General features: G+C 40.8%; 3 protein-coding genes and 2 pseudogenes across 3 annotated transcripts in view; all 5 read right to left on the reverse strand.

Annotated features, from left to right (window-relative positions):
• The window catches only part of LOC122357224 (protocadherin gamma-C5-like), a 131579-nt gene extending 110150 nt beyond the window's left edge, over nt 1-21429 (reverse strand). The window contains exon 1 of the mRNA XM_043256522.1: nt 18921-21429. Coding sequence (XP_043112457.1) covers nt 18921-21386 — 2466 coding nt within the window. The 5' untranslated portion in view covers nt 21387-21429. The remainder of the gene's footprint in view (nt 1-18920) is intronic.
• LOC122358137 lies at nt 3020-5038 on the reverse strand (annotated as a pseudogene).
• On the reverse strand, nt 6004-8357 carry LOC122357230 (annotated as a pseudogene).
• On the reverse strand, nt 9548-12185 carry LOC122358139 (protocadherin gamma-A12-like). Its single transcript, XM_043257926.1, has 2 exons — nt 10688-12185; nt 9548-9552 (listed from the first exon to the last, which is right to left on the reverse strand). The coding sequence occupies exons 1-2, from the start codon at nt 12147-12149 to the stop codon at nt 9548-9550; spliced, it is 1467 nt and encodes a 488-aa protein (XP_043113861.1). The 5' UTR covers nt 12150-12185.
• Nucleotides 12215-13254, reverse strand: LOC122358140 (protocadherin gamma-B4-like). The gene has a single exon (XM_043257927.1). It carries the CDS (start codon nt 13094-13096, stop codon nt 12215-12217), a length of 882 nt encoding a protein of 293 aa, XP_043113862.1. The 5' UTR covers nt 13097-13254.
• Nucleotides 21430-27618: the final 6189 nt, after the last annotated feature.

Raw genomic sequence — 27618 nt, forward strand, 5'->3', positions numbered from 1 at the left:
TTTAAGAATAAAACCCATATACAAAAAGTAACTGACAGTGCAGCTCCACGGACAGCAACAGGGAAACCTGCTTGTTGACATCTTTAGTCAGACTACAAGGGCCTTTAAATAGATGCTAATACGCAAAATTGTATTTAAAACATTTACCATGAAGATTTTTAAGAGAAAAACACGAAATCACATTCTAATTATAATATAATGAGAATTAAATGAGAAACAATCAAATTAATATCACAGCTATGCTGACGACAGCAGATTTACCTAGCCTTATCACCAAATGACTACAGCCCCATTGACTCACTCTGCAATGCATTGATGAAATCAACAGTTGGATGTGCCAACATTTTCTTCAGTTAAATGAGAAAACTGAGGTCATTGCCTTTGGAAATAAAGATGAAGTTCACAAAGTGAATGCATACCTTGACTTGGGGTCAAACAACCAAAAGGCAAGTCAAAAAGTCAAGTGATTCTAGAGACCGACCTTAGTTTCAAATGTCATGTCAAAGCAGTGACTAAATCAGCGTGAAATCACCTAAAAATATTGCAAGAATCAGATGTTTTGTGCCCAGGCAAGACCTGGAGAAACTAGTCCATGCCTTCATCACCAGCAGGGTGGTATAAATGGTCTCCGTCACTGGCCTTCCCAAAAGACCACTGGACAGCTGCTGAATCCAGAACGCTTGCCAGGATCCTGACTCAAACAGAAAATCAGAGCACATCATCCAGTCCTCAGGTCCTTACACTGGCTTCCAGTGACATTTAGAATTGATTTTAAAGCACTTTTACTCATCTATAAATCACGCAATGGACTAGGACCTAAATACATTGCAGATATGATCACTATTTATACACCTAACAGACCACTCAGATCACTAGGATCAAGTCAGTTAGAAACACCAAAGGTCCACACCAAACAAGGAGAATCTGCTTTTAGTTATTATGTGCTATCTGGAACCAGCTTCCTGAATAAGATCAGATGTGCTGAAACATTAGTCACTTTTAAATCCAGACTCAAAACTCATCTGTTTAGTTGTGCATTTACAGAATGAGCACTGTGCTGTCCGAACTGTGCTACTTTGCTTCTTTTATTTTAAACTGTTTTAAATTAATCTCTTTTGGGGACTTTAAATTCAATTTATCTTAAATCAGTGTTTCTATTTTATTTTAATTTATTTTATTGTTATTTAAATCTTGTAATTATTTTATTTCCTCTCTTATAAAGGGCTTTGAATTACCATTGTGTATCAAATGTTATATAAATAAACTTATATACCTTGACTAATACAAACCCTAGAGTCCATATAAAGTGACGTGATGATGACAAGTAGAACTAGTATAAAATAACAATTAGACAAAGACACGTCAGATTTCTTTAAAATATCAAACAAGCTTTCTAAATATAAGCTAGAGACGATTATAAATGTAATGTGTATTTCTTTTTCATTCGAGTTTAGGACAAATAATTAAACACACAAACACTTTAATTCGACTATGAGAAGCTTTGACGTCAACAAGCCGTCAATGAGGCAGACAGGGCCGTAACCTATTATAAAAGGATCCAAACAAATAAAACAAAGGTAACCGAACAAACAAAAACAACAACTTTTTAACAACAAATAAAAAAATAAAAAAAACAACATAGAAAAGAGGCTAAATAAATAAAAGAAGAGAGAAGACGACTACGACGAATGACTGGCACTGCGTGGGACCACTTCACTTGAGTTTATCTTGGACCATATCATGTCTTACTAATCAACATTTTTGAAACTATATAGTTTTAACATTCTTTAAACAAGATCAATTTATAGAGTTATATGCTGAAACATCAGAACTCTTATGTCTGACAAAGATTGCAATTTTCAACACATTTCACTCAGGCAAAACCTAGTTACACAGTCTGTAATTTAGCTAAAGCTACAAAAAATGGTCTGATTGTTTAAAATGTATCAAATCGAGCATTTTAGATCCATACTTGGAGATGTATCAAACATATGATGGGAATTACTGTAGTACACAAAGAGAAAATGAACATTTATGCACTAGCATTTATTTTTGTAGAAGTCAGTTACAAATAAACAGAATATTCACCATTGCTTCATAATTTTCACATTATATCGCTCTCCAACTCTCTAATCACATTTTTAAATATCTTACTATAGCTCTTCCATAAAGCAACTTCAAAATGCGTTCTGCCCTGGCATTGTTGTTTCAAACGTCACACAAAAACATTTATACAGAACTACCTAAAACTGCTGTCTAGGGTTTGACCTCATTGTTCAAAATTGATAAAACTGTCCTGGAAAAACTAGGTTTAAATGTTTCTGAACGTGATCGTTGGCAAAGTTTTCATTCCATAATAATTTCAAGTAGTATTGCGAAGGACTGGAAAAATATTGGCAAACTTTCAGACATCTGAACTTCTTATTGTGAAAGAAAAACAAACAAACACAAACACCTAAATTCGAGAACTGAGTCAAAACGACTGAGAAAAACTTATAATTGCCTTTTGAAATGACATGACAAAATTTGACTCTGCAAGATCACAATCTGTTCACCAAAACAGACATTTGAGACTGAAAGGAATTTGTAAACCCCATGTATATTTGTTTGTTTGTTTGTCCTACCTGAAACGAATCGTGTACTTCAGCATCTAGTCCTTCAAGATCATCGACAGCAGACTGAGTCTTTCTCAGAGTCAGGTCAGAGGTCAGTGTTTCTTCATTATAAGATCTGATGAACTTGAAGTCACTGGTGCGCGAGCCCGTGGTCAGGTACGCGTCATAATTGTATGCGTTGCTGCGAGAGTTCCCGCGCCTCTCCACCTCTGCGTAATTTGGAGGAAGATACGCGCTGGGAATGGCTACAGCTCCATCAAACAACAGTCTGGGCTTTCTCCTGCGACAAAACCTCACGGCGAGGATGATGATGAGGAAGGTCAGGAAGAAAGTGGAAACGGACACCAGCGCGACGATCAAATAAAACGTCAGCTTGGAGCCGCTCTCGTCTCGAGACATGTCTTTCAGTTCGGAACTTCAGCCAAGTTATCTGATATCAGTAAATACAACGAGCACGTGGCTGAGAGAGAGGCTGTCCGTTATCTCTCACGGACACAATCAGGTTCTGTTTCATGCTGTCAGATTCAGAAATGTCCCGCTGCGTCCTGATCTCTCCGCTGTGGACACCGATAGTGAAAAGTCCCGGATCTGTGGCTTTGATAATGTGATACGAGAGCCACGCGTTCTGACCGAATCCGCGTCCACGGCGATCACCTTGGAGACCAGGGAGCGCGCCTGAGCAGCTTTGGGCACCATCTCGGTCATGAAGGAGTTTCCTTCCGGAGAGGGGTATAATATCTGAGGAGAGTTGTCGTTCTCATCCGTTATGAAGACGCTCACGGTCACGTTACTGCTCAGAGGAGGAGAGCCGTTGTCTCTGGCTAACACCAGCACTTTCAAACTTTTCATCTGTTCGTAATCAAACGACCTCACGGCGTGAACGACCCGGTGTCTCCGTTAACGGACAGAAAGGAGGACACCGGCGCGCCGTTAACATCAGAAGACAAGAGAGAATAAACTACAGTGCCATTCTGTCTCCAGTCCGAGTCTGTAGCTGATACTGAACAAATAGAGGAGCCCGCTTTATTATTTTCTTGTACGTGAGCTCTGTAACTCTGCTCCTGAAATACAGGTGGATTATCATTCACGTCAGCTACAGTCAGGTGAATATTCTTAGAGGAAGATAAAGGCGGAGAGCCCTCATCAGTAGCAGTAATTGTAATATTATAATCAGAGAGCAGCTCTCGGTCTAATTCACCTGTGGTCACCAGAGAATAGTAATTCTTGATCGAAGGAACGAGTTTAAACGGAACGTTTTGCTGAATGGAGCAGCGCACCTGTCCGTTATTCTCCGAGTCTCTGTCCTGAACATTAATGATGCCGACCTCTGTACCGGGAACGCGTTCTCGGGAACGGGGATTTTAACAGATTTAATCATTATCTTAGGGGCATTATCATTTACGTCAATAATTTCTATTAATACTTTACAATGACTGAACCCTTTATATCCATCTTGCCTCAACTGGCATTTCATACCTTGAACTCTCTCTTCATAATCTATAAGACCTTTCACTTTAATCTCTCCAGACAACGATGATCGAGAGAAAATGTGTCTTTTGGTTTTCTGATAAATGACTAAACGCATACGTGACTTCTCCGTTTTGTCCCTCGTCAGCATCAGTAGCGCTCACTGTCACCACTACAGTATCTAGAGGAGAATTTTCAGGCAGACTGACTTTATAGACGTCCTGACTAAAGACTGGAGCATTATCATTAGCATCCAGCACAGTGACGTGTATGACTACAGTACCTGATCTCGGTGGAGTCCCGCCGTCTACCGCGGTCACTATTAATGAGATCTCTTTCTGCTGCTCGCGATCTAACTCTTTATCAAACAATGAACTCGATATTTTGACTTCCATCCGCACTTGAATTCACGCTTTAGATAAAATAAAATGAAATCATTCTTTTGAAGTATATTTTTGTACTGAATTCTGTCCTATATCAGCATCATGAGCCTCATTCTAATAAATAACGAGCACCTTTGTCTGCATTTCACTTATTTCAAGCTTGATTACATCTTTAGGAAATATTGGTGCGTTATCATTTATGTCCTGAATTTGTATTGTTACAAAAGCGATGCAATCTAAAGGGTGTTCAAGAACTAATTCCTGTTTAATAACACACGAAAGCTTCTCTCACTACAAATCTCCTCTCTGTCGATTCTCTCCGCTACGGTCCAGTTCTCCAGTTCTCAGATTAATATCACAGTATCGTTTTCTGTTACCTTCAGCATCAATTCGAGCCTTACGAGATGACAGTTTGTTCACATCGAGCCCGAGATCCTTTGCTATATTTCCAATCACAGATCCGCGTTTCATCTCCTCCGGAAAAGAATAGCTCACGTCTCCATAAGCGGTGTGGGTAATGATCAGAAAAATGCCCACAATCAGACAATACGTCGAAAACGATGAGCAATCCATATTTCCCCTTGGAAGCTATGATTTAAACAGAATGTTTTCGATCAAGCTGCCCTGAATTAAACAAAAGCGTAATGCTTATATCTACAAAAACCTACAAAAAGACGGATAAATAGGCAAGCGTCGACTGGATAATATTTAACTGGAGCTTTTGTGTCTTCACTAGGAATGACATCATATACAGGGTGGAGATAGAATAACATTACGTGTCAAAACCACTTCAGGTGAACAGCGACACTATGCGTTAAAATGTGAAAAGCTCTCAAGAATGATCTAAGACTCTTACCGGAATGCATATGTGCGGTAGTATGACTGAAAATCATAAAGTGTAATCAGATTCAAGGCTCAATAAAAGGAGTCCAATAAATGTGATTTCAAAAATTGAAAAATATATTAACATTCTAAAGCAGTTATCAAAGCTAAATGAATACAATGCAAAGTAACAGCAGAAAAAAAATATTCATTTCACACACACATGCACGAAAGGTTGCACAGGGCATGTCAAATTTAAATCCACCAACAACAACAACAATCTAATTCGACAAAATGTTAAATGCCAGCCACCTAAAACGTTCAATAGCTTCATTAATGATTTGCAAACATGAATGTCTTTGTAAACTAGTTGACAGTAAAATACTTCAACTTATATTACTGAACAAAGATAAAACCGTCTTGCCATCCTCCATAATTTCAGACTTTGTTTACAAAAAAGCAAAGAAAGAAAAAGAGTTATATGTAAATATAAAATTAATATTGTATAAAAGAAGATCCTGAAAAGAACAAAAAAAATCCATATAATATTCAATAAACATCTGGGAAACCATCCACTATCAAAAAACAATCCGCTAGGATTTTGACATTTTAGAATCAACTTGTTGCGATACGTGAAGTAAACAATTATTTAATATTCATATTAAATTAAGCAGACTATCCAGAACATATGCACATCTTCCTACCTCATTTGATCTTCATGAATCAAGCCCTTCAAGATCATCTAAAGCTGACTTTTTCAGAGTCAGGTCAGAGGTCAGTGTTTCTTCATTATAAGATCTGATGAACTTGAAGTCACTGGTGCGCGAGCCCGTGGTCAGGTACGCGTCATAATTGTACGCGCTGCGGAGAGTTCCCGCGCCCTCCACCTCTGCGTAATTTGGAGGAAGATACGCGCTGGGAATGGCTACAGCTCCATCAAACAACAGTCTGGGCTTTCTCCTGCGACAAAACCTCACGGCGAGGATGATGATGAGGAAGGTCAGGAAGAAAGTGGAAACGGACACCAGCGCGACGATCAAATAAAACGTCAGCTTGGAGCCGCTCTCGTCTCGAGACATGTCTTTCAGTTCCGGACTTCAGCCAAGTTATCTGATATCAGTAAATACAACGAGCACGTGGCTGAGAGAGAGGGCTGTCCGTTATCTCTCACGGACACAATCAGGTTCTGTTTCATGCTGTCAGATTCAGAAATGTCCCGCTGCGTCCTGATCTCTCCGCTGTGGACACCGATAGTGAAAAGTCCCGGATCTGTGGCTTTAATAATGTGATACGAGAGCCACGCGTTCTGACCGGAATCCGCGTCCACGGCGATCACCTTGGAGACCAGGGAGCGCGCCTGAGCAGCTTTGGGCACCATCTCGGTCATGAAGGAGTTTCCTTCCGGAGAGGGGTATAATATCTGAGGAGAGTTGTCGTTCTCATCCGTTATGAAGACGCTCACGGTCACGTTACTGCTCAGAGGAGGAGAGCCGTTGTCTCTGGCTAACACCAGCACTTTCAAACTTTTCATCTGTTCGTAATCAAACGACCTCACGGCGTGAACGACCCCGGTGTCTCCGTTAACGGACAGAAAGGAGGACACAGGCGCGCCGTTAACATCAGAAGACAAGAGAGAATAAACTACAGTGCCATTCTGTCTCCAGTCCGGGTCTGTAGCTGATACTGAACAAATAGAGGAGCCCGCTTTATTATTTTCTTGTACGTGAGCTCTGTAACTCTGCTCCTGAAATACAGGTGGATTATCATTCACGTCAGCTACAGTCAGGTGAATATTCTTAGAGGAAGATAAAGGCGGAGAGCCCTCATCAGTAGCAGTAATTGTAATATTATAATCAGAGAGCAGCTCTCGGTCTAATTCACCTGTGGTCACCAGAGAATAGTAATTCTTGATCGAAGGAACGAGTTTAAACGGAACGTTTTGCTGAATGGAGCAGCGCACCTGTCCGTTATTCTCCGAGTCTCTGTCCTGAACATTAATGATGCCGACCTCTGTACCGGGGAACGCGTTCTCGGGAACGGGGATTTTTAAAAGATTTAACATCGTATCTCAGGAGCATTATCATTAACGTCTGATATTTCAATTAAACAGTAGCATCACTGGATAAACCAAATACATCTTTTCCTTCAACACGTAATTCAATACACATTTCGTCCTCAAATCAAGTGAACCTGTAACTTAATGGCACCAGATATTTGAATCAACGAGAAATGTTTTCAGGTAGGTCTATCAGAAATATGACCAAACGCATACGTGACTTCTCCGTTTTGTCCCTCGTCAGCATCAGTAGCGCTCACTGTCACCACTACAGTATCTAGAGGAGAATTTTCAGGCAGACTGACTTTATAGACGTCCTGACTAAAGACTGGAGCATTATCATTAGCATCCAGCACAGTGACGTGTATGACTACAGTACCTGATCTCGGTGGAGTCCCGCCGTCTACCGCGGTCACTATTAATGAGATCTCTTTCTGCTGCTCGCGATCTAACTCTTTCTTTAAGACGAGTTCCCAATTTTTTCTCCGTTTACATTTGTACTACGCTTAACTGAAAATTGTCATTCTTCTGTAGACTGTATCTCTGAACTGTATTCTGATCTATATCAGCATCATGAGCCTCATTCAATAAATAACGAGATCCTTTATAGAGCAGACTCCTGATTTCAAATGCATTAAATCCTTTGAGAAACCCGGTGAATTATCATTTATATCCTGTATTTGAACCGAAACTCGATGCAGCTCTAAAGGATCTTCTAGCATTAACTCAAATTTTAAAACACACGAAGCCTGTCCCCCGCAAATCTCCTCTCTGTCGATTCTCTCCGCTACGGTCAGTTCTCCAGTATTCAGATTAATATCACAGTATCGTTTTCTGTTACCTTCAGCATCAATACGAGCCTTACGAGATGACAGTCTGTTCACATCGAGCCCGAGATCCTTTGCTATATTTCCAATCACAGATCCTCGTTTCATCTCCTCCGGAAAAGAATAGCTCACGTCTCCATAAGCGGTGTGCGCCATCAGCACGAAGAACAAAAGACCAAACATCTCAGCAGCAAAACAGAGACTTTCGATTCTTCAAACGTTAGGCAGAAATTGAAAAGGTCAAATGGCTCCATAAAAGAAAAAATCATGTAACCCAATGTAGAATAACAGACGGTAGATTATGTGGCAGGCAATGAGTCGCTCGTCAACGTTTTCAATAAAAAGAGGCTGAAAGCCCTGTGTATGACATCACAAGCAGGGTGGAGAGATGTGTACTGAAGACACACATTGTTTTGGTGAACAGCGACACTCTGAGTCAAAAGAAAACTGCACAATGTTCATATATTCCTGACAGAATTAGCCTCCTTGTAAAATACGTGCAAATTGTTCTTGGATATGCGTTATAATCCTTGTGTGGCTGTGGATGGAATCAGGTGGCAGGAAAGATCAAACTTCCCCAGTATATGAAAGGGGACTAACACTCAAATCTCACCCCAACTACGCCACTATGCTAATTTCACCCAAAGAATTGAAATAAACCACCTAAAACAGGCAAACACAGATTCTTACCACCAATTAAGAGTCAGAGAATTGGGTCATAAAACACTTTATTGACAAATCTTGGCTAAAACAGGATTTAAAATGGTCTTGAAGGTTGTTTGGGCCTAAACACATGACACTTCTAAAGTCAAGGTGTAAATCAAGGGCCCCGGGCTGGAGCTTACCAAAAATACGGAGGACAGACCACACCACTTGCTGGAGACTCACTGCACTTCATTGTGTAGACACACACACACACACACACAGGACACAGGGAGGTGATCACTGCACACTGTTTAGAGAAGATACCACCACCTAAAAGTAATTCTCTGCCCCGTGTGCTCAGGCCCTGTCACGACAAAGAGAGTGCAGGTCAGTAACTTGTCACTTGAAAGTAAAAGTAGAATTACCAACACAACCAATCAAGAGAATTGAGTACAAAAGAAATCAAAACAAACAGAACAAAACACAACTTGGCCATATAAGTCACATAATCAGCTCCAAATTCAATTTCAGGACTAAAGGAAGTCAGTTCAAATAAACAGATCAAAACTGAAAACAAATAAGGAAAATCAATTCAACTTCAAAAGATGAGGATACACGGAAAAACCAAAAAAAAAAAAATGCACAAGCAACCCAAAAAAATCTGGAAACAGGACAGCACTGCAACCGTTGATGAAGCTGAAGGCGACTGCAGTGCAGTTTATGGACCGTCACTTAACCTAAGAGCAAGAATGAGAGCGCTACACTGTTAAACACACTCCCCAACCCCACTCTATGTAAAAAACTACTTACAGACTGAAGGAATTTTGGTTTCAACCACTGATACGAGTAGTCTTCAAAGTGAATGCAGGCAACAAAACTATTCGGTAACCGTGCCTTCTCCAGCGTTTAAGAGCTTCTACTATGCACCCGCAGGTGGCCCGGCAGCACGGAGCATTGGTTCAAGACCAGTACTTGAATCACGTCTCTAAAACATGTAAAGTATATCTCCCTTAACTAAACAATAAACTACAAAAGGAACAAACAGTATGCTCTCCCTATAAAAAGAATCTTAGCTCCTCCTGCCACACTTGTGTTTAATAGTTTAGTTTAACAATCTAATTTTCTGATGAGCGGGAGATAAACACGACCACAACATTTATTGCATCAAAGACTCAAAGACTCCATAAAAAAAAAAAAAAGTGCAGCAAATGGACAAAAATAACTTGCTCTAGTAAATTTCCAACCAGAATAAACGTGCAAATAAAAATAATAATAACACACTGATTTAATCTGCAAGGTTAGAAAATGTAAAAACAGAATAGGAAAGAAACGTTAAACTTAGAGACACCATGTCAGCATGAAGTCCTTCAAAACCACAAGATGCACAAACGTAACCCTATCATGAAGAATAGATGTAAAAAAACCACTTAATTTTCTAAATACAGCTCGTCCATTAACTCTTATAGGTCTGACATTAAATGTTACAACCTGAATAACCATTTTGTTAAAAATGAAATGACTTCCAAATATAAAAAAATATATATTTTCAGTATAACATTTCCTCAGGAAGCAGGACTTTATACATTTCTACATATTATATGAGCAAAGCCTCAGCAGCAACAAACCACGGCCTGTACAGCACCACGGACAGCAATCAGAAATATACCCTTTCTGTTAAACTATAGTGAACTGGGATTTAAAAGAAATACAAAATGAAATTAGTTTATAAAATGGTTTTAAAGAACAGACAGCAAGATGGGTGCAAGGAACTTAGCGTCTTTAAAACCAGTAGAAAACTGTTGCCAATAAAAGTACTTTGCAAACCCAAAATATTTTAAAAATATCTTTAAATAAATAGCTCTTCAGTCCTACCTGAAAGGAATCGTTCAACTCCATCTAGTCCTTCAAGATCATCCACAGCAGACTGAGTCTTTTTCAGAGTCAGGTCAGAGGTCAGTGTTTCTTCATTATAAGATCTGATGAACTTGAAGTCACTGGTGCGCGAGCCCGTGGTCAGGTACGCGTCATAATTGTACGCGCTGCGGAGAGTTCCCGCGCCCTCCACCTCTGCGTAATTTGGAGGAAGATACGCGCTGGGAATGGCTACAGCTCCATCAAACAACAGTCTGGGCTTTCTCCTGCGACAAAACCTCACGGCGAGGATGATGATAATGAAGGTCAGGAAGAAAGTGGAAACGGACACCAGCGCGACGATCAAATAAAACGTCAGTTTGGAGCCGCTCTCGTCTCGAGACATGTCTTTCAGTTCCGGAACTTCAGCCAAGTTATCTGATATCAGTAAATACAACGAGCACGTGGCTGAGAGAGAGGGCTGTCCGTTATCTCTCACGGACACAATCAGGTTCTGTTTCATGCTGTCAGATTCAGAAATGTCCCGCTGCGTCCTGATCTCTCCGCTGTGGACACCGATAGTGAAAAGTCCCGGATCTGTGGCTTTAATAATGTGATACGAGAGCCACGCGTTCTGACCGAAATCCGCGTCCACGGCGATCACCTTGGAGACCAGGGAGCGCGCCTGAGCAGCTTTGGGCACCATCTCGGTCATGAAGGAGTTTCCTTCCGGAGAGGGGTATAATATCTGAGGAGAGTTGTCGTTCTCATCCGTTATGAAGACGCTCACGGTCACGTTACTGCTCAGAGGAGGAGAGCCGTTGTCTCTGGCTAACACCAGCACTTTCAAACTTTTCATCTGTTCGTAATCAAACGACCTCACGGCGTGAACGACCCCGGTGTCTCCGTTAACGGACAGAAAGGAGGACACCGGCGCGCCGTTAACATCAGAAGACAAGAGAGAATAAACTACAGTGCCATTCTGTCTCCAGTCCGGGTCTGTAGCTGATACTGAACAAATAGAGGAGCCCGCTTTATTATTTTCTTGTACGTGAGCTCTGTAACTCTGCTCCTGAAATACAGGTGGATTATCATTCACGTCAGCTACAGTCAGGTGAATATTCTTAGAGGAAGATAAAGGCGGAGAGCCCTCATCAGTAGCAGTAATTGTAATATTATAATCAGAGAGCAGCTCTCGGTCTAATTCACCTGTGGTCACCAGAGAATAGTAATTCTTGATCGAAGGAACGAGTTTAAACGGAACGTTTTGCTGAATGGAGCAGCGCACCTGTCCGTTATTCTCCGAGTCTCTGTCCTGAACATTAATGATGCCGACCTCTGTACCGGGGAACGCGTTCTCGGGAACGGGAATATTTAAAGACTTAATCACTATAATGGGGGCATTGTCATTAACATCTGTAATTTCTATAATTACTTTAATGTCTGAAGAAAGACCAGAGCCATCCTTTCCCTCAATAACCATCTCATACTTTACTTCCTTCTCAAAATCAATGGGGCCTTTAACTGTAATCTCCCCATTGTTCGGATCTACAGAAAATAGTTCGTTGGCTTTTTCGAAATTCGACTAAACTCATATGTGACTTCTCCGTTTTGTCCCTCGTCAGCATCAGTAGCGCTCACTGTCACCACTACAGTATCTAGAGGAGGAGAATTTTCAGGCAGACTGACTTTATAGACGTCCTGACTAAAGACTGGAGCATTATCATTAGCATCCAGCACAGTGACGTGTATGACTACAGTACCTGATCTCGGTGGAGTCCCGCCGTCTACCGCGGTCACTATTAATGAGATCTCTTTCTGCTGCTCGCGATCTAGCTCTTTTTCTAACAATAACTCGATGTTTTTGACACCGTCTGACTTTGTGCTTACAGATAAAATAAACTGATCATTCTTTTCAAGGGAATAGCTTTGTACTCCATTCTGTCCTATGTCTGCATCATGAGCCTCATTCACGCGGAAACGAGCGCCTTTCACAGCACTCTCACTTATCTCAAGCTTAATTGTGTCTTTAGGAAAGATCGGTGCGTTATCGTTGATGTCCTGAATTTGTATTGTTAAACGATGCATCTCTAACGGGTGTTCAAGAACTAATTCGAAATGAAGAACACACGAAAACTCCTCACTACAGATCTCCTCTCTGTCGATTCTCTCCGCTACGGTCAGTTCTCCAGTATTCAGATTAATATCACAGTATCGTTTTCTGTTACCTTCAGTATCAATACGAGCCTTACGAGATGACAGTCTGTTCACATCGAGCCCGAGATCCTTTGCTATATTTCCAATCACAGATCCTCGTTTCATCTCCTCCGGAAAAGAATAGCTCACGTCTCCATAAGCGGTGTGCGCCATCAGCACGAAGAACAAAAGACCAGACATCTGACGATTAAGCCAGAAGCTTTTAGAATCCATTTGGAAGTATGATTTAGACACAAGATGCGATGCAAAACGTAATGCTTATATCTACAATAATACAAAAAAAGACTCAAAAACGCAAGCGTCGACTGTTTTTCATCAAAGCGAACTAGAAGCATTGCCACTGACATCACCAACAGGGTGGAGACAAGAAAAAATATTTTTGCCATGATATTACAGGTGAACAGCGACTCTAAGTGTTTAAACAAGAAACTGCACATTTAGCTCTCTAGAATGATTAAGATACGGTAGTATGACTGAACAGCAACTATCATCACGGTAATGATTTTACAACATTAAGAGTCTTTGATTGTTATTTCGGAGGATTGAGAAAAACTATTTTAGGGTATTCCTATCCATTGCTTCATACAAAGTAACAGGGTATGAGAGGGGACATGCGATTAACACATTACTTGAGCAGCACCATGGACAGCAACATTAAAACCAAAATTATTTCCAGACGCAAGTGCACACCACACAAGTGTTTCAAATGTATCTGTAATGAATGTCTAAGTAAACTACGCTACTAAATAAATAAACTCATTTTAAGAACAGAAAGATAACCGTCTTAAATATCCATAATTACAGACTTGTTTACTGGAAAAGCAGGAAAGACAGAATTAAACGAACATTAATCAACATGCAAAGTTTGAATACGTTCGACGCTAGGAAGGCTTTGTAAACTCATTAAATGATCTGCGAATGGCGACAATCCGCTGAGGGTGTCTTTGAAGACATTTTAGAATCAACTTGACTTGCGATACGTGATATTTGTGAACACAATTACACATTTAATATGGAATCCTATATTATTAAATAAGGAGTAAATCACATTGTTTGTCCTACCTCAAATGGATCGTTCATTTCAGAATCAAGTCCTTCAAGATCATCCACAGCAGACTGAGTCTTTCTCAGAGTCAGGTCAGAGGTCAGTGTTTCTTCATTATAAGATCTGATGAACTTGAAGTCACTGGTGCGCGAGCCCGTGGTCAGGTACGCGTCATAATTGTACGCGCTGCGGAGAGTTCCCGCGCCCTCCACCTCTGCGTAATTTGGAGGAAGATACGCGCTGGGAATGGCTACAGCTCCATCAAACAACAGTCTGGGCTTTCTCCTGCGACAAAACCTCACGGCGAGGATGATGATGAGGAAGGTCAGGAAGAAAGTGGAAACGGACACCAGCGCGACGATCAAATAAAACGTCAGTTTGGAGCCGCTCTCGTCTCGAGACATGTCTTTCAGTTCCGGAACTTCAGCCAAGTTATCTGATATCAGTAAATACAACGAGCACGTGGCTGAGAGAGAGGGCTGTCCGTTATCTCTCACGGACACAATCAGGTTCTGTTTCATGCTGTCAGATTCAGAAATGTCCCGCTGCGTCCTGATCTCTCCGCTGTGGACACCGATAGTGAAAAGTCCCGGATCTGTGGCTTTAATGATGTGATACGAGAGCCACGCGTTCTGACCGGAATCCGCGTCCACGGCGATCACCTTGGAGACCAGGGAGCGCGCCTGAGCAGCTTTGGGCACCATCTCGGTCATGAAGGAGTTTCCTTCCGGAGAGGGTATAATATCTGAGGAGAGTTGTCGTTCTCATCCGTTATGAAGACGCTCACGGTCACGTTACTGCTCAGAGGAGGAGAGCCGTTGTCTCTGGCTAACACCAGCACTTTCAAACTTTTCATCTGTTCGTAATCAAACGACCTCACGGCATGAACGACCCCGGTGTCTCCGTTAACGGACAGAAAGGAGGACACAGGCGCGCCGTTAACATCAGAAGACAAGAGAGAATAAACTACAGTGCCATTCTGTCTCCAGTCCGGGTCTGTAGCTGATACTGAACAAATAGAGGAGCCCGCTTTATTATTTTCTTGTACGTGAGCTCTGTAACTCTGCTCCTGAAATACAGGTGGATTATCATTCACGTCAGCTACAGTCAGGTGAATATTCTTAGAGGAAGATAAAGGCGGAGAGCCCTCATCAGTAGCAGTAATTGTAATATTATAATCAGAGAGCAGCTCTCGGTCTAATTCACCTGTGGTCACCAGAGAATAGTAATTCTTGATCGAAGGAACGAGTTTAAACGGAACGTTTTGCTGAATGGAGCAGCGCACCTGTCCGTTATTCTCCGAGTCTCTGTCCTGAACATTAATGATGCCGACCTCTGTACCGGGGAACGCGTTCTCGGGAACGGAGATTTTAACAGATTTAGTCATTATCTTAGGGGCGTTATCATTTACGTCAATAACATCAATTAATACAGAACAATGACTAGCCAACCCTTGACCATCTCTTGCTTGAACTGGCAGTTCAAGTGAACTCTCTACCTCATAATCTATAAGACCTTTCAATTTAATCTCTCCAGACAACGAATCGAGAGAAAATGTGTCCATAAGGTTTTCTGATAAATGACCGAATTCATAGGTGACTTCTCCGTTTTGTCCCTCGTCAGCATCAGTAGCGCTCACTGTCACCACTACAGTATCTAGAGGAGAATTTTCAGGCAGACTGACTTTATAGACGTCCTGACTAAAGACTGGAGCATTATCATTAGCATCCAGCACAGTGACGTGTATGACTACAGTACCTGATCTCGGTGGAGTCCCGCCGTCTACCGCGGTCACTATTAAAGATATCTCTTTCTGCTGCTCACGATCTAACTCTTTATTAAGAATGAGTTCACTATATTTTCCATTTGCACGAGTTAGTATATTAAGAACAAAATGCTCATTGTTTTGAAGTGCATATGATTGAACTGAATTCATACCAATATCCGCATCGTGAGCCTCATCTAATAAATAACGAGATCCTTTGTCTGCTGATTCCTGTATTTCAAATTTGATTACGCTTTGTTTGAACTGCGGTGAATTATCATTTATGTCCTCAACAGTCAGAATAAAGCGATGCAGCTCTAAAGGATTTTCCAGCACGAGCTCCTGTTTAATAACGCACGAAGATTTCTTCCCGCAAATCTGCTCTCTATCGATTCTCTCCGCTACGGTCAGCTCTCCAGTTTTTAGATTAACATCACTGAATCGTTGTCGGTTATCTCCATTATCAATTCGTGCCTCCCGACTTGACAGTTTGTCCATTTCGAGCCCGAGATCCTTCGCTATATTTCCAATCACAGATCCTCGTTTCATCTCCTCCGGAAAAGAATAGCTCACGTCTCCATAAGCGGCGCGCGCCATCAGCACGAAGAACAAAAGACCAAACATCTCAGCAGCAAAACAGAAGGTTTAGATATATAGACTACGCGAAAACGAACACGAACACAAAAGTAACCACGTTATCCACGTGTAAAACAATTCAAATGGCTGAATCTAGCTAGTGGTCGATGCGAGATAATTATAGATGAGGCACTGCTCACCATCGACGACTTCCTACAACGAGCCGAGCTGTCAGTCCTGGATGACATCATGAACAGGGTGGAGAGAAAGCTGCAGTAATATAAAGTACTGGTGTCCTGTTGTACTGGTGAACAGCGACACTAAGAGTTCAATTACGAAACTGCAAAACACTTTCAAAGTTCTCATATCAAATGTATAAAGTTAGATTTTAAATTAATCTTGCAGATATTAATAACTTGGCCTGGCACAACCAAATATTTATATATGTGAAAAAAAGAGTCCAGTATTCAAGGGCGTATATTTAGTACTACTACATATAGTTTTAAGAGTAATAAATACATATGCAGACCTACATAAAGCATAATTTAATGAAGTGACGATTTAAAAACCCCCAAAAAGAATTAAACGCAAGACACTCAGGCTAATGCTTACAGACCTTTCCACATTAAGGGTTTCATAAGATCATTATTAATAGCAAACGTAACACATTTGCTATTGATCTTTCAGTTCCATATTTCCGGCAGCTCAACGGCAGCCCACCCTTCATCAAGCTGCCCCTGAACATCTCCAGCAGGTCAATTCCTATCTCCTACCATAAAGATTACAGAAAGCCTACTGGAAGCACATCCAACTGGATCCATTATCTTGAACTGCCTTGTAGAGCTTATAGGACACCTTCCAGTTCTTCATTAGACTTTTTTTTTTAGATTTTTGTTAGATGTAGGAAAAATGATTTTCCTTCATTTTCTGGCTCAAGCTAACTTTTATATACAGACTAATAAAATTTCAATTTTACAGAAAATCACAAATCTGTCTGAGATTAGAAAACAACATATCATCATCAGAAAGCATGAATTAAATGCCTTTGACCATTATATATCATGATCCAAAGTAGTACTTGGAAGGTGCATCCAATCTGATCAATATTTAAATAATGGGCACAGACTAATGCTCCTAGTGTCTTCTATTCTAAAAGCTCCTTAAGATCAGCTTTCTTCTTTTAAGAGGTTTCTACTGAAGTCTGACAACTTTTGTAAATCCTACAAATGTCTTCAAGCATTCCTAAAGAACGATTTAATTCTTTTGTGACACTTCGAGTGTATTGAATAAATTGTTTTATCTGCACCTTGCCATTATTCTTGCCATACATTTAAAATATTTGGTCTCCTTGAAAACATTATCAAAATATTTAAACCATTCAAAAAATAACTTATTTAAAAGACTCATACTGAAATGCAAATACACACTTTTAGGTTTCACTGAATCTTAAATGTACGTTTTTTTATAAACAGCTATAACTTTTTACAATCTGCATTTCACAATTTCATCTACATCATACAATACTGGCTTGAAAGTCTAACTAAATAACAGAAACCATACCACTGACATTTGAATAATGACTTCAAACAAACAGCCCATTAAACTCTTTCATCCAGTCAATCATGTTACTCCATTTCTTCCAAAATATTTGTTTTTAAGGGGTATTTGCAACAATGACATTGATAGAAGCAAAACAAAAAACACAAAACAAGGGAAGGAGCGTTTCACTACACAAAAAGAAAAAACGGTTTCTTTTCTTCATATTATACGGCACCATTTAGGGTGATTTTTGCGTTCCTCTATCTTCAAAGTGAACACTTTGTTGGTAAAATTATCACTTGCCATCAAACTTTTACTCGATCCATAAATTGGTTGATCAGGGAAATATTCATGCACACTTTCAGGAACACATTTATGTCTTCAAAACCATAACTGCAGTAGGTCCACCTTGCTAAAAAAAAAAAAAAAAAAAAAAAAAAAAAAAAAAAAAAAAAAAAAATCACACTGCTTTCAGATGAGTCGTTGTCCTACTCTGTGTCTTTCAATGTCTTGTTTTGTAGTTAAAGGATCTTACTCATTTTAACCACTTGCTGTTTATCATCTTAGTCTTAAAAGAGAGCATCTCTTGGTCTGATATTAACTGTGCTTCTTCATCAGTTACAATAGACTGACTTTTTTCACCGCCTGTATCTCCCTTTTTACCTTCTAAAGGGGAAACCAAAGCATCATAGACACTAAAACCAGTAATTGTAGGTAAACCATTGGAATTTGACTCAGATTGCTCAGTCTCTAATTCTGCAGAAAAGTCAACAAAATTCTTTATTACAGCTGAGACTATTTCCTGAACTTCAGCCTTAGACACCTTTACATCTTTGGGTTGCTTTTAACCTAGCACTTTTTTAAAGTAAAAAATAACATGGGGAGTGAAGGTAAAATAGGGACAGAAACAATTATTGGGTTGTTTTGACAGCAGGCTGGGTTACTATCCAGAACATTTAACCCAAACTGCTTTGTCAAAACAACCCAATTGCTAATTCTGTCCATATTTTATGTAAGAATAGAGCCTACTTTCAATACAAGCTGACGGCTTACAACATTAAAATCTAACTTTTATACCAAAGCCGTTAAATATTTATACAAAACAGTCCTACCTGAAAGGAATCACTCATTTCCGCGTCAAGTCCTTCAAGATCATCCACAGCAGACTGAGTCTTTCTCAGAGTCAGGTCAGAGGTCAGTGTTTCTTCATTATAAGATCTGATGAACTTGAAGTCACTGGTGCGCGAGCCCGTGGTCAGGTACGCGTCATAATTGTACGCGCTGCGGAGAGTTCCCGCGCCCTCCACCTCTGCGTAATTTGGAGGAAGATACGCGCTGGGAATGGCTACAGCTCCATCAAACAACAGTCTGGGCTTTCTCCTGCGACAAAACCTCACGGCGAGGATGATGATGAGGAAGGTCAGGAAGAAAGTGGAAACGGACACCAGCGCGACGATCAAATAAAACGTCAGCTTGGAGCCGCTCTCGTCTCGAGACATGTCTTTCAGTTCCGGGACTTCAGCCAAGTTATCTGATATCAGTAAATACAACGAGCACGTGGCTGAGAGAGAGGGCTGTCCGTTATCTCTCACGGAGACAATCAGGTTCTGTTTCATGCTGTCAGATTCAGAAATGTCCCGCTGCGTCCTGATCTCTCCGCTGTGGACACCGATAGTGAAAAGTCCCGGATCTGTGGCTTTAATAATGTGATACGAGAGCCACGCGTTCTGACCGGAATCCGCGTCCACGGCGATCACCTTGGAGACCAGGGAGCGCGCCTGAGCAGCTTTGGGCACCATCTCGGTCATGAAGGAGTTTCCTTCCGGAGAGGGGTATAATATCTGAGGAGAGTTGTCGTTCTCATCCGTTATGAAGACGCTCACGGTCACGTTACTGCTCAGAGGAGGAGAGCCGTTGTCTCTGGCTAACACCAGCACTTTCAAACTTTTCATCTGTTCGTAATCAAACGACCTCACGGCGTGAACAACCCCGGTGTCTCCGTTAACGGACAGAAAGGAGGACACAGGCGCGCCGTTAACATCAGAAGACAACAGAGAATAAACTACAGTGCCATTCTGTCTCCAGTCCGGGTCTGTAGCTGATACTGAACAAATAGAGGAGCCCGCTTTATTATTTTCTTGTACGTGAGCTCTGTAACTCTGCTCCTGAAATACAGGTGGATTATCATTCACGTCAGCTACAGTCAGGTGAATATTCTTAGAGGAAGATAAAGGCGGAGAGCCCTCATCAGTAGCAGTAATTGTAATATTATAATCAGAGAGCAGCTCTCGGTCTAATTCACCTGTGGTCACCAGAGAATAGTAATTCTTGATCGAAGGAACGAGTTTAAACGGAACGTTTTGCTGAATGGAGCAGCGCACCTGTCCGTTATTCTCCGAGTCTCTGTCCTGAACATTAATGATGCCGACCTCTGTACCGGGAAACACGTTCTCGGGAACGGGGCTACGCAAAGATTTCACTCGTATCTCAGGAGCATTGTCATTAACGTCTGATATTTCTATTACAACTTTAGCATCACTGGATAAACCAAATACATCTTTTCCTTCAACACGTAATTCATACACATTTTCGTCCTCGAAATCAAGTGAACCTGTAACTCGAATGGCACCTGTATTTGAATCCAACGAGAACAGCTTTCTAGCTCTATCAGAAATACGACCAAACTCATACGTGACTTCTCCGTTTTGTCCCTCGTCAGCATCAGTAGCGCTCACTGTCACCACTATAGTATCTAGAGGAGAATTTTCAGGCAGACTGACTTTATAGACGTCCTGACTAAAGACTGGAGCATTATCATTAGCATCCAGCACAGTGACGTGTATGACTACAGTACCTGATCTCGGTGGAGTCCCGCCGTCTACCGCGGTCACTATTAATGAGATCTCTTTCTGCTGCTCGCGATCTAGCTCTTTCTCTAAGACGAATTCCAATTTTTTTTCTCCGTCTACATTTGTACTTACGCTTAACTGAAAATTGTCATTCTTCTGTAGACTGTATCTCTGAACTGTATTCTGATCTATATCAGCATCATGAGCCGCATTCAAACGATAACGAGTACCTCTAAGAGCAGACTCCCTGATTTCAAATGCAATTAAATCCTTTGAGAAACCCGGTGAATTATCGTTAATATCCTGTATTTGAACCGAAACTCGATGCAGCTCTAATGGATCTTCTAGCATTAACTCAAATTTTAAAACACACGACAGCCTGTCCCCGCAGATCTCCTCTCTGTCGATTCTCTCCGCTACGGTCAGTTCTCCAGTATTCAGATTAATATCACAGTATCGTTTTCTGTTACCTTCAGCATCAATACGAGCCTTACGAGATGACAGTCTGTTCACATCGAGCCCGAGATCCTTTGCTATATTTCCAATCACAGATCCTCGTTTCATCTCCTCCGGAAAAGAATAGCTCACGTCTCCATAAACGGTGTGCGCCATCAGCACGAAGAACAAAAGACCAAACATCTCAGCAGCAAAACAGAGACTTCGGAATTCTTCAAACGTTAGGCAGAAATTGAATAGCGCAATAATGGCTCCGTACAAGAAAACAATCATGTAACCCAATGTAGAATAACAGACGTAGATTATGTGGCAGGCAATGAGTCGCCGTCAACGTTTTTCAATAAAAAGAGTAGCTGAAAGCCCTGTGTATGACATCACAAGCAGGGTGGAGAGATGTGTACTGAAGACACACATTGTTTTTCAGGTGAACAGCGACACTCTGAGTCAAAAGAGGAAACTGCACAATGTTCATATATTCCTGACAGAATTAGCCTCCTTGTAAAATACGTGCAAATTGTTCTTTGGATAGCGTTGGTTATCCTTGTGTGGCGGTGTGGATGGAATCAGGTGGCAGGAAAGATCAAACTTCCCCAGTATGAAAGGGGACTAACACTCAAATCTCACCCCAACTACGCCACTATGCTAATTTCACCCAAAGAATTGAAATAAACCACCTAAAACAGGCAAACACAGATTCTTACCACCAATTAAGAGTCAGAGAATTGGGTCATAAAACACTTTATTGACAAATCTTGGCTAAAACAGGATTTAAAATGGTCTTGAAGGTTGTTTGGGCCTACACAAGACACTTCTAAAAGTCAAGGTGTAAATCAAGGGCCCCCGGGCTGGAGCTTACCAAAAAATACGGAGGACAGACCACACCACTTGCTGGAGACTCACTGCACTTCATTGTGTAGACACACACACACACACACACACACGGGGAGGTGATCACTGCACACTGTGAGGAAGATACCACCACCTAAAAGTAATTCTCTGCCCCGGTGCTCAGGCCCTGTCACGACAAAGAGAGTGCAGGTCAGTAACTTGTCACTTGAAAGTAAAAGTAGAATTACCAACACAACCAATCAAGAGAATTGAGTACAAAAAGAAATCAAAACAAACGAACAAAACACAACTTGGCCATATAAGTCACATAATCAGCTCCACCAAGGACTAAAGGAAGTCAGTTCAAATAAACAGATCAAAACTGAAAACAAATAAGGAAAATCAATTCAACTTCAAAAGATGAGGATACACGGAAAACCAAAAAAAAAAAAAAAAAAGAATATTAAAACCAAAAAAATCTGGAAACAGGACAGCACTGCAACCGTTGATGAAGCTGAAGGCGACTGCAGTGCAGTTTATGGACCGTCACTTAACCTAAGAGCAAGAATGAGAGCGCTACACTGTTAAACACACTCCCCCACCCCACTCTATGTAAAAAACTACTTACAGACTGAAGGAATTTGGGTTTCAACCACTGATACGAGTAGTCTTCAAAGTGAATGCAGGCAACAAAACTATTCGGTAACCGTGCCTTCTCCAGCGTTTAAGAGCTTCTACGAACACCCGCAGGTGGCCCGGCAGCACGGAGCATTGGTTCAAGACCAGTACTTGAATCACGTCTCTAAAACATGTAAAGTATATCTCCCTTAACTAAACAATAAACTACAAAAGGAACAAACAGTATGCTCTCCCTATAAAAAGAATCTTAGCTCCTCCTGCCACACTTGTGTTTAATAGTTTAGTTTAACAATCTAATTTTCTGATGAGCGGGAGATAAACACGACCACAACATTTATTGCATCAAAGACTCAAAGACTCCATAAAAAAAAAAAAAGCAGCAAATGGACAAAAATAACTTGCTCTAGTAAATTTCCAACCAGAATAAACGTGCGTTTAAAAAGTTTGACAAACAAGACACAGATGAGAAGGACGTAAAAAATACTTTAACAGCAGCTTTTTGTCTCCGATTCCGTTACATGCTGTCACAAGAAATAAAACGAGTACCGATAGACAACAAAACAAGACTTATCAGATTCCTTTCTTTAAAAGATCACAAAACAGCTTTAAACGATTAGAATCTAATAGCTCACGACGATATGGTATTGGTCCTTTATCAAGGCAGATAAAACTGTCTCGTTGACCATTTCTAAACAGAAGAAGAGGGGCAGGCACTTCAGCATGATTTATATGAAGTATTTACCGAGAAATGAATGATAAAAAATTATTAAACTCTTGGAACAGACTGTGACTTGAAATTGCTCAAATATAAGCACATGAAAACAAATCTAAAGAGAAAAATAAATGGAACAAACTACTAATCCATCAAAATGAGCTACAAGTCTTTAGAAACCTGAAGGCAGACCATTCAAAATAATAACACTCAAATAAAAATAATAATAACACACTGATTTAATCTGCAAGGTTAGAAAATGTAAAAACAGAATAGGAAAGAAACGTTAAACTTAGAGACACCATGTCAGCATGAAGTCCTTCAAAAACCACAAGATGCACAAACGTAACCCTATCATGAAGAATAGGTGTAAAAAAACCACTTAATTTTCTAAATACAGCTCGTCCATTAACTCTTATAGGTCTGACATTAAATGTTACAACCTGAATAACCATTTTGTTAAAAAATGAAATGACTTCCAAATATAAAAAAAAAAATATATTTTCAGTATAACATTTCCTCAGGAAGCAGGACTTTATACATTTCTACATATTATATGAGCAAAGCCTCAGCAGCAACAAACACGGCCTGTACAGCACCACGGACAGCAATCAGAAATATACCCTTTCTGTTAAACTATAGTGAACTGGGATTTAAAAAGAAATACAAAATGAAATTAGTTTATAAAATGGTTTTAAAGAACAGACAGCAAGATGGGTGCAAGGAACTTAGCGTCTTTAAAACCAGTAGAAAGTATGTTGCCAATAAAAGTACTTTGCAAACCCAAAATATTTTAAAAATATCTTTAAATAAATAGCTCTTCAGTCCTACCTGAAAGGAATTGTTCAACTCCGCATCTAGTCCTTCAAGATCATCCACAGCAGACTGTGTCTTTCTCAGAGTCAGGTCAGAGGTCAGTGTTTCTTCATTATAAGATCTGATGAACTTGAAGTCACTGGTGCGCGAGCCCGTGGTCAGGTACGCGTCATAATTGTACGCGCTGCGGAGAGTTCCCGCGCCTCCACCTCTGCGTAATTTGGAGGAAGATACGCGCTGGGAATGGCTACAGCTCCATCAAACAACAGTCTGGGCTTTCTCCTGCGACAAAACCTCACGGCGAGGATGATGATGAGGAAGGTCAGGAAGAAAGTGGAAACGGACACCAGCGCGACGATCAAATAAAACGTCAGTTTGGAGCCGCTCTCGTCTCGAGACATGTCTTTCAGTTCCGGAACTTCAGCCAAGTTATCTGATATCAGTAAATACAACGAGCACGTGGCTGAGAGAGAGGCTGTCCGTTATCTCTCACGGACACAATCAGGTTCTGTTTCATGCTGTCAGATTCAGAAATGTCCCGCTGCGTCCTGATCTCTCCGCTGTGGACACCGATAGTGAAAAAGTCCCGGATCTGTGGCTTTAATAATGTGATACGAGAGCCACGCGTTCTGACCGGAATCCGCGTCCACGGCGATCACCTTGGAGACCAGGGAGCGCGCCTGAGCAGCTTTGGGCACCATCTCGGTCATGAAGGAGTTTCCTTCCGGAGAGGGGTATAATATCTGAGGAGAGTTGTCGTTCTCATCCGTTATGAAGACGCTCACGGTCACGTTACTGCTCAGAGGAGGAGAGCCGTTGTCTCTGGCTAACACCAGCACTTTCAAACTTTTCATCTGTTCGTAATCAAACGACCTCACGGCGTGAACGACCCCGGTGTCTCCGTTAACGGACAGAAAGGAGGACACCGGCGCGCCGTTAACATCAGAAGACAAGAGAGAATAAACTACAGTGCCATTCTGTCTCCAGTCCGGGTCTGTAGCTGATACTGAACAAATAGAGGAGCCCGCTTTATTATTTTCTTGTACGTGAGCTCTGTAACTCTGCTCCTGAAATACAGGTGGATTATCATTCACGTCAGCTACAGTCAGGTGAATATTCTTAGAGGAAGATAAAGGCGGAGAGCCCTCATCAGTAGCAGTAATTGTAATATTATAATCAGAGAGCAGCTCTCGGTCTAATTCACCTGTGGTCACCAGAGAATAGTAATTCTTGATCGAAGGAACGAGTTTAAACGGAACGTTTTGCTGAATGGAGCAGCGCACCTGTCCGTTATTCTCCGAGTCTCTGTCCTGAACATTAATGATGCCGACCTCTGTACCGGGGAATGCGTTCTCGGGAACGGGAATATTTAAAGACTTAATCACTATAATGGGGGCATTGTCATTAACATCTGTAATTTCTATAATTACTTTAATGTCTGAAGAAAGACCAGAGCCATCCTTTCCCTCAATAAGCATTTCATACCTTAACGACATCTCATAATCAATGGGGCCCTTAACTGTAATCTCCCCATTGTTCGGATCTACAGAAAATAGTTCGTTGGCTTTTTTCGAAATTCGACTAAACTCATAGGTGACTTCTCCGTTTTGTCCCTCGTCAGCATCAGTAGCGCTCACTGTCACCACTACAGTATCTAGAGGAGAATTTTCAGGCAGACTGACTTTATAGACGTCCTGACTAAAGACTGGAGCATTATCATTAGCATCCAGCACAGTGACGTGTATGACTACAGTACCTGATCTCGGTGGAGTCCCGCCGTCTACCGCGGTCACTATTAATGAGATCTCTTTCTGCTGCTCGCGATCTAGCTCTTTTTCTAACAATAACTCGATATTTTTGCCACCGTCTGACTTTGTGCTTACAGATAAAATAAAATGATCATTCTTTTCAGTCGAATAGCTTTGTACTCCATTCTGTCCTATGTCTGCATCATGAGCCTCTTTCACGCGGAAACGAGCGCCTTTCACAGCACTCTCACTTATCTCAAGCTTAATTGTATCTTTAGGAAAGATCGGTGCGTTATCGTTGATATCCTGAATTTGTATTGTTAAACGGTGTATCTCTAACGGGTGTTCAAGAACTAATTCGAAATGAAGAACACACGAAAACTCCTCACTACAGATCTCCTCTCTGTCGATTCTCTCCGCTACGGTCAGTTCTCCAGTATTCAGATTAATATCACAGTATCGTTTTCTGTTACCTTCAGCATCAATACGAGCCTTACGAGATGACAGTCTGTTCACATCGAGCCCGAGATCCTTTGCTATATTTCCAATCACAGATCCTCGTTTCATCTCCTCCGGAAAAGAATAGCTCACGTCTCCATAAGCGGTGTGCGCCATCAGCACGAAGAACAAAAGACCAAACATCTCAGCAGAAAAACAGAACCTTTGGAATTCTTCAAACGTTAGGCAGAAATTGAATAGCGCACCGTAATAATCGCTCTGTACAAGAAAACAATCATGTAACCCAATGTAGAATAACAGACGTAGATTATGTGGCAGGCAATGAGTCGCCGTCAACGTTTTTCAATAAAAAGAGTAGCTGAAAGCCCTGTGTATGACATCACAAGCAGGGTGGAGAGATGTGTACTGAAGACACACATTGTTTTTCAGGTGAACAGCGACACTGTGAGTCAAAAGAGGAAACTGCACAATGTTCATATATTCCTGACAGAATTAGCCTCCTTGTAAAATACGAGTAAATTGTTCTTTGGATAGCGTTGGTTATCCTTGTGTTTAATAGTTTAGTTTAACAATCTAATTTTCTGATGAGCGAGAGATAAACACGACCACAACATTTATTGCATCAAAGAAAAGACTCAAAAAAAAAAAAAAAAAAAAAAAAATGCAGCAAATGGACAAAAATAACTTGCTCTAGTAAATTTCCAACCAGAATAAACGTGCGTTTAAAAAGTTTGACAAACAAGACACAGATGAGAAGGACGTAAAAAATACTTTAACAGCAGCTTTTTGTCTCCGATTCCGTTACATGCTGTCACAAGAAATAAAACGAGTACCGATAGACAACAAAACAAGACTTATCAGATTCCTTTCTTTAAAAGATCACAAAACAGCTTTAAACGATTAGAATCTAATAGCTCACGACTATATGGTATCGGTCCTTTTTCAAGGCAGATAAAACTGTCTCGTTGACCATTTCTAAACAGAAGAAGAGGGGCAGGCACTTCAGCATGATTTATATGAAGTATTTACCGAGAAATGAATGATAAAAAATTATTAAACTCTTGGAACAGACTTTGTGACTTGAAATTGCTCAAATATAAGCACATGAAAACAAATCTAAAGAGAAAAATAAATGGAACAAACTACTAAGCCATCAAAATGAGCTACAAGTCTTTAGAAACCTGAAGGCAGACCATTCAAAATAATAACACTCAAATAAAAATAATAATAACACACTGATTTAATCTGCAAGGTTAGAAAATGTAAAAACAGAATAGGAAAGAAACGTTAAACTTAGAGACAC

Source organism: Puntigrus tetrazona, chromosome 14 (genome assembly GCF_018831695.1).
Source record: "Puntigrus tetrazona isolate hp1 chromosome 14, ASM1883169v1, whole genome shotgun sequence".
NCBI classification, from domain to species: domain Eukaryota; kingdom Metazoa; phylum Chordata; class Actinopteri; order Cypriniformes; family Cyprinidae; genus Puntigrus; species Puntigrus tetrazona.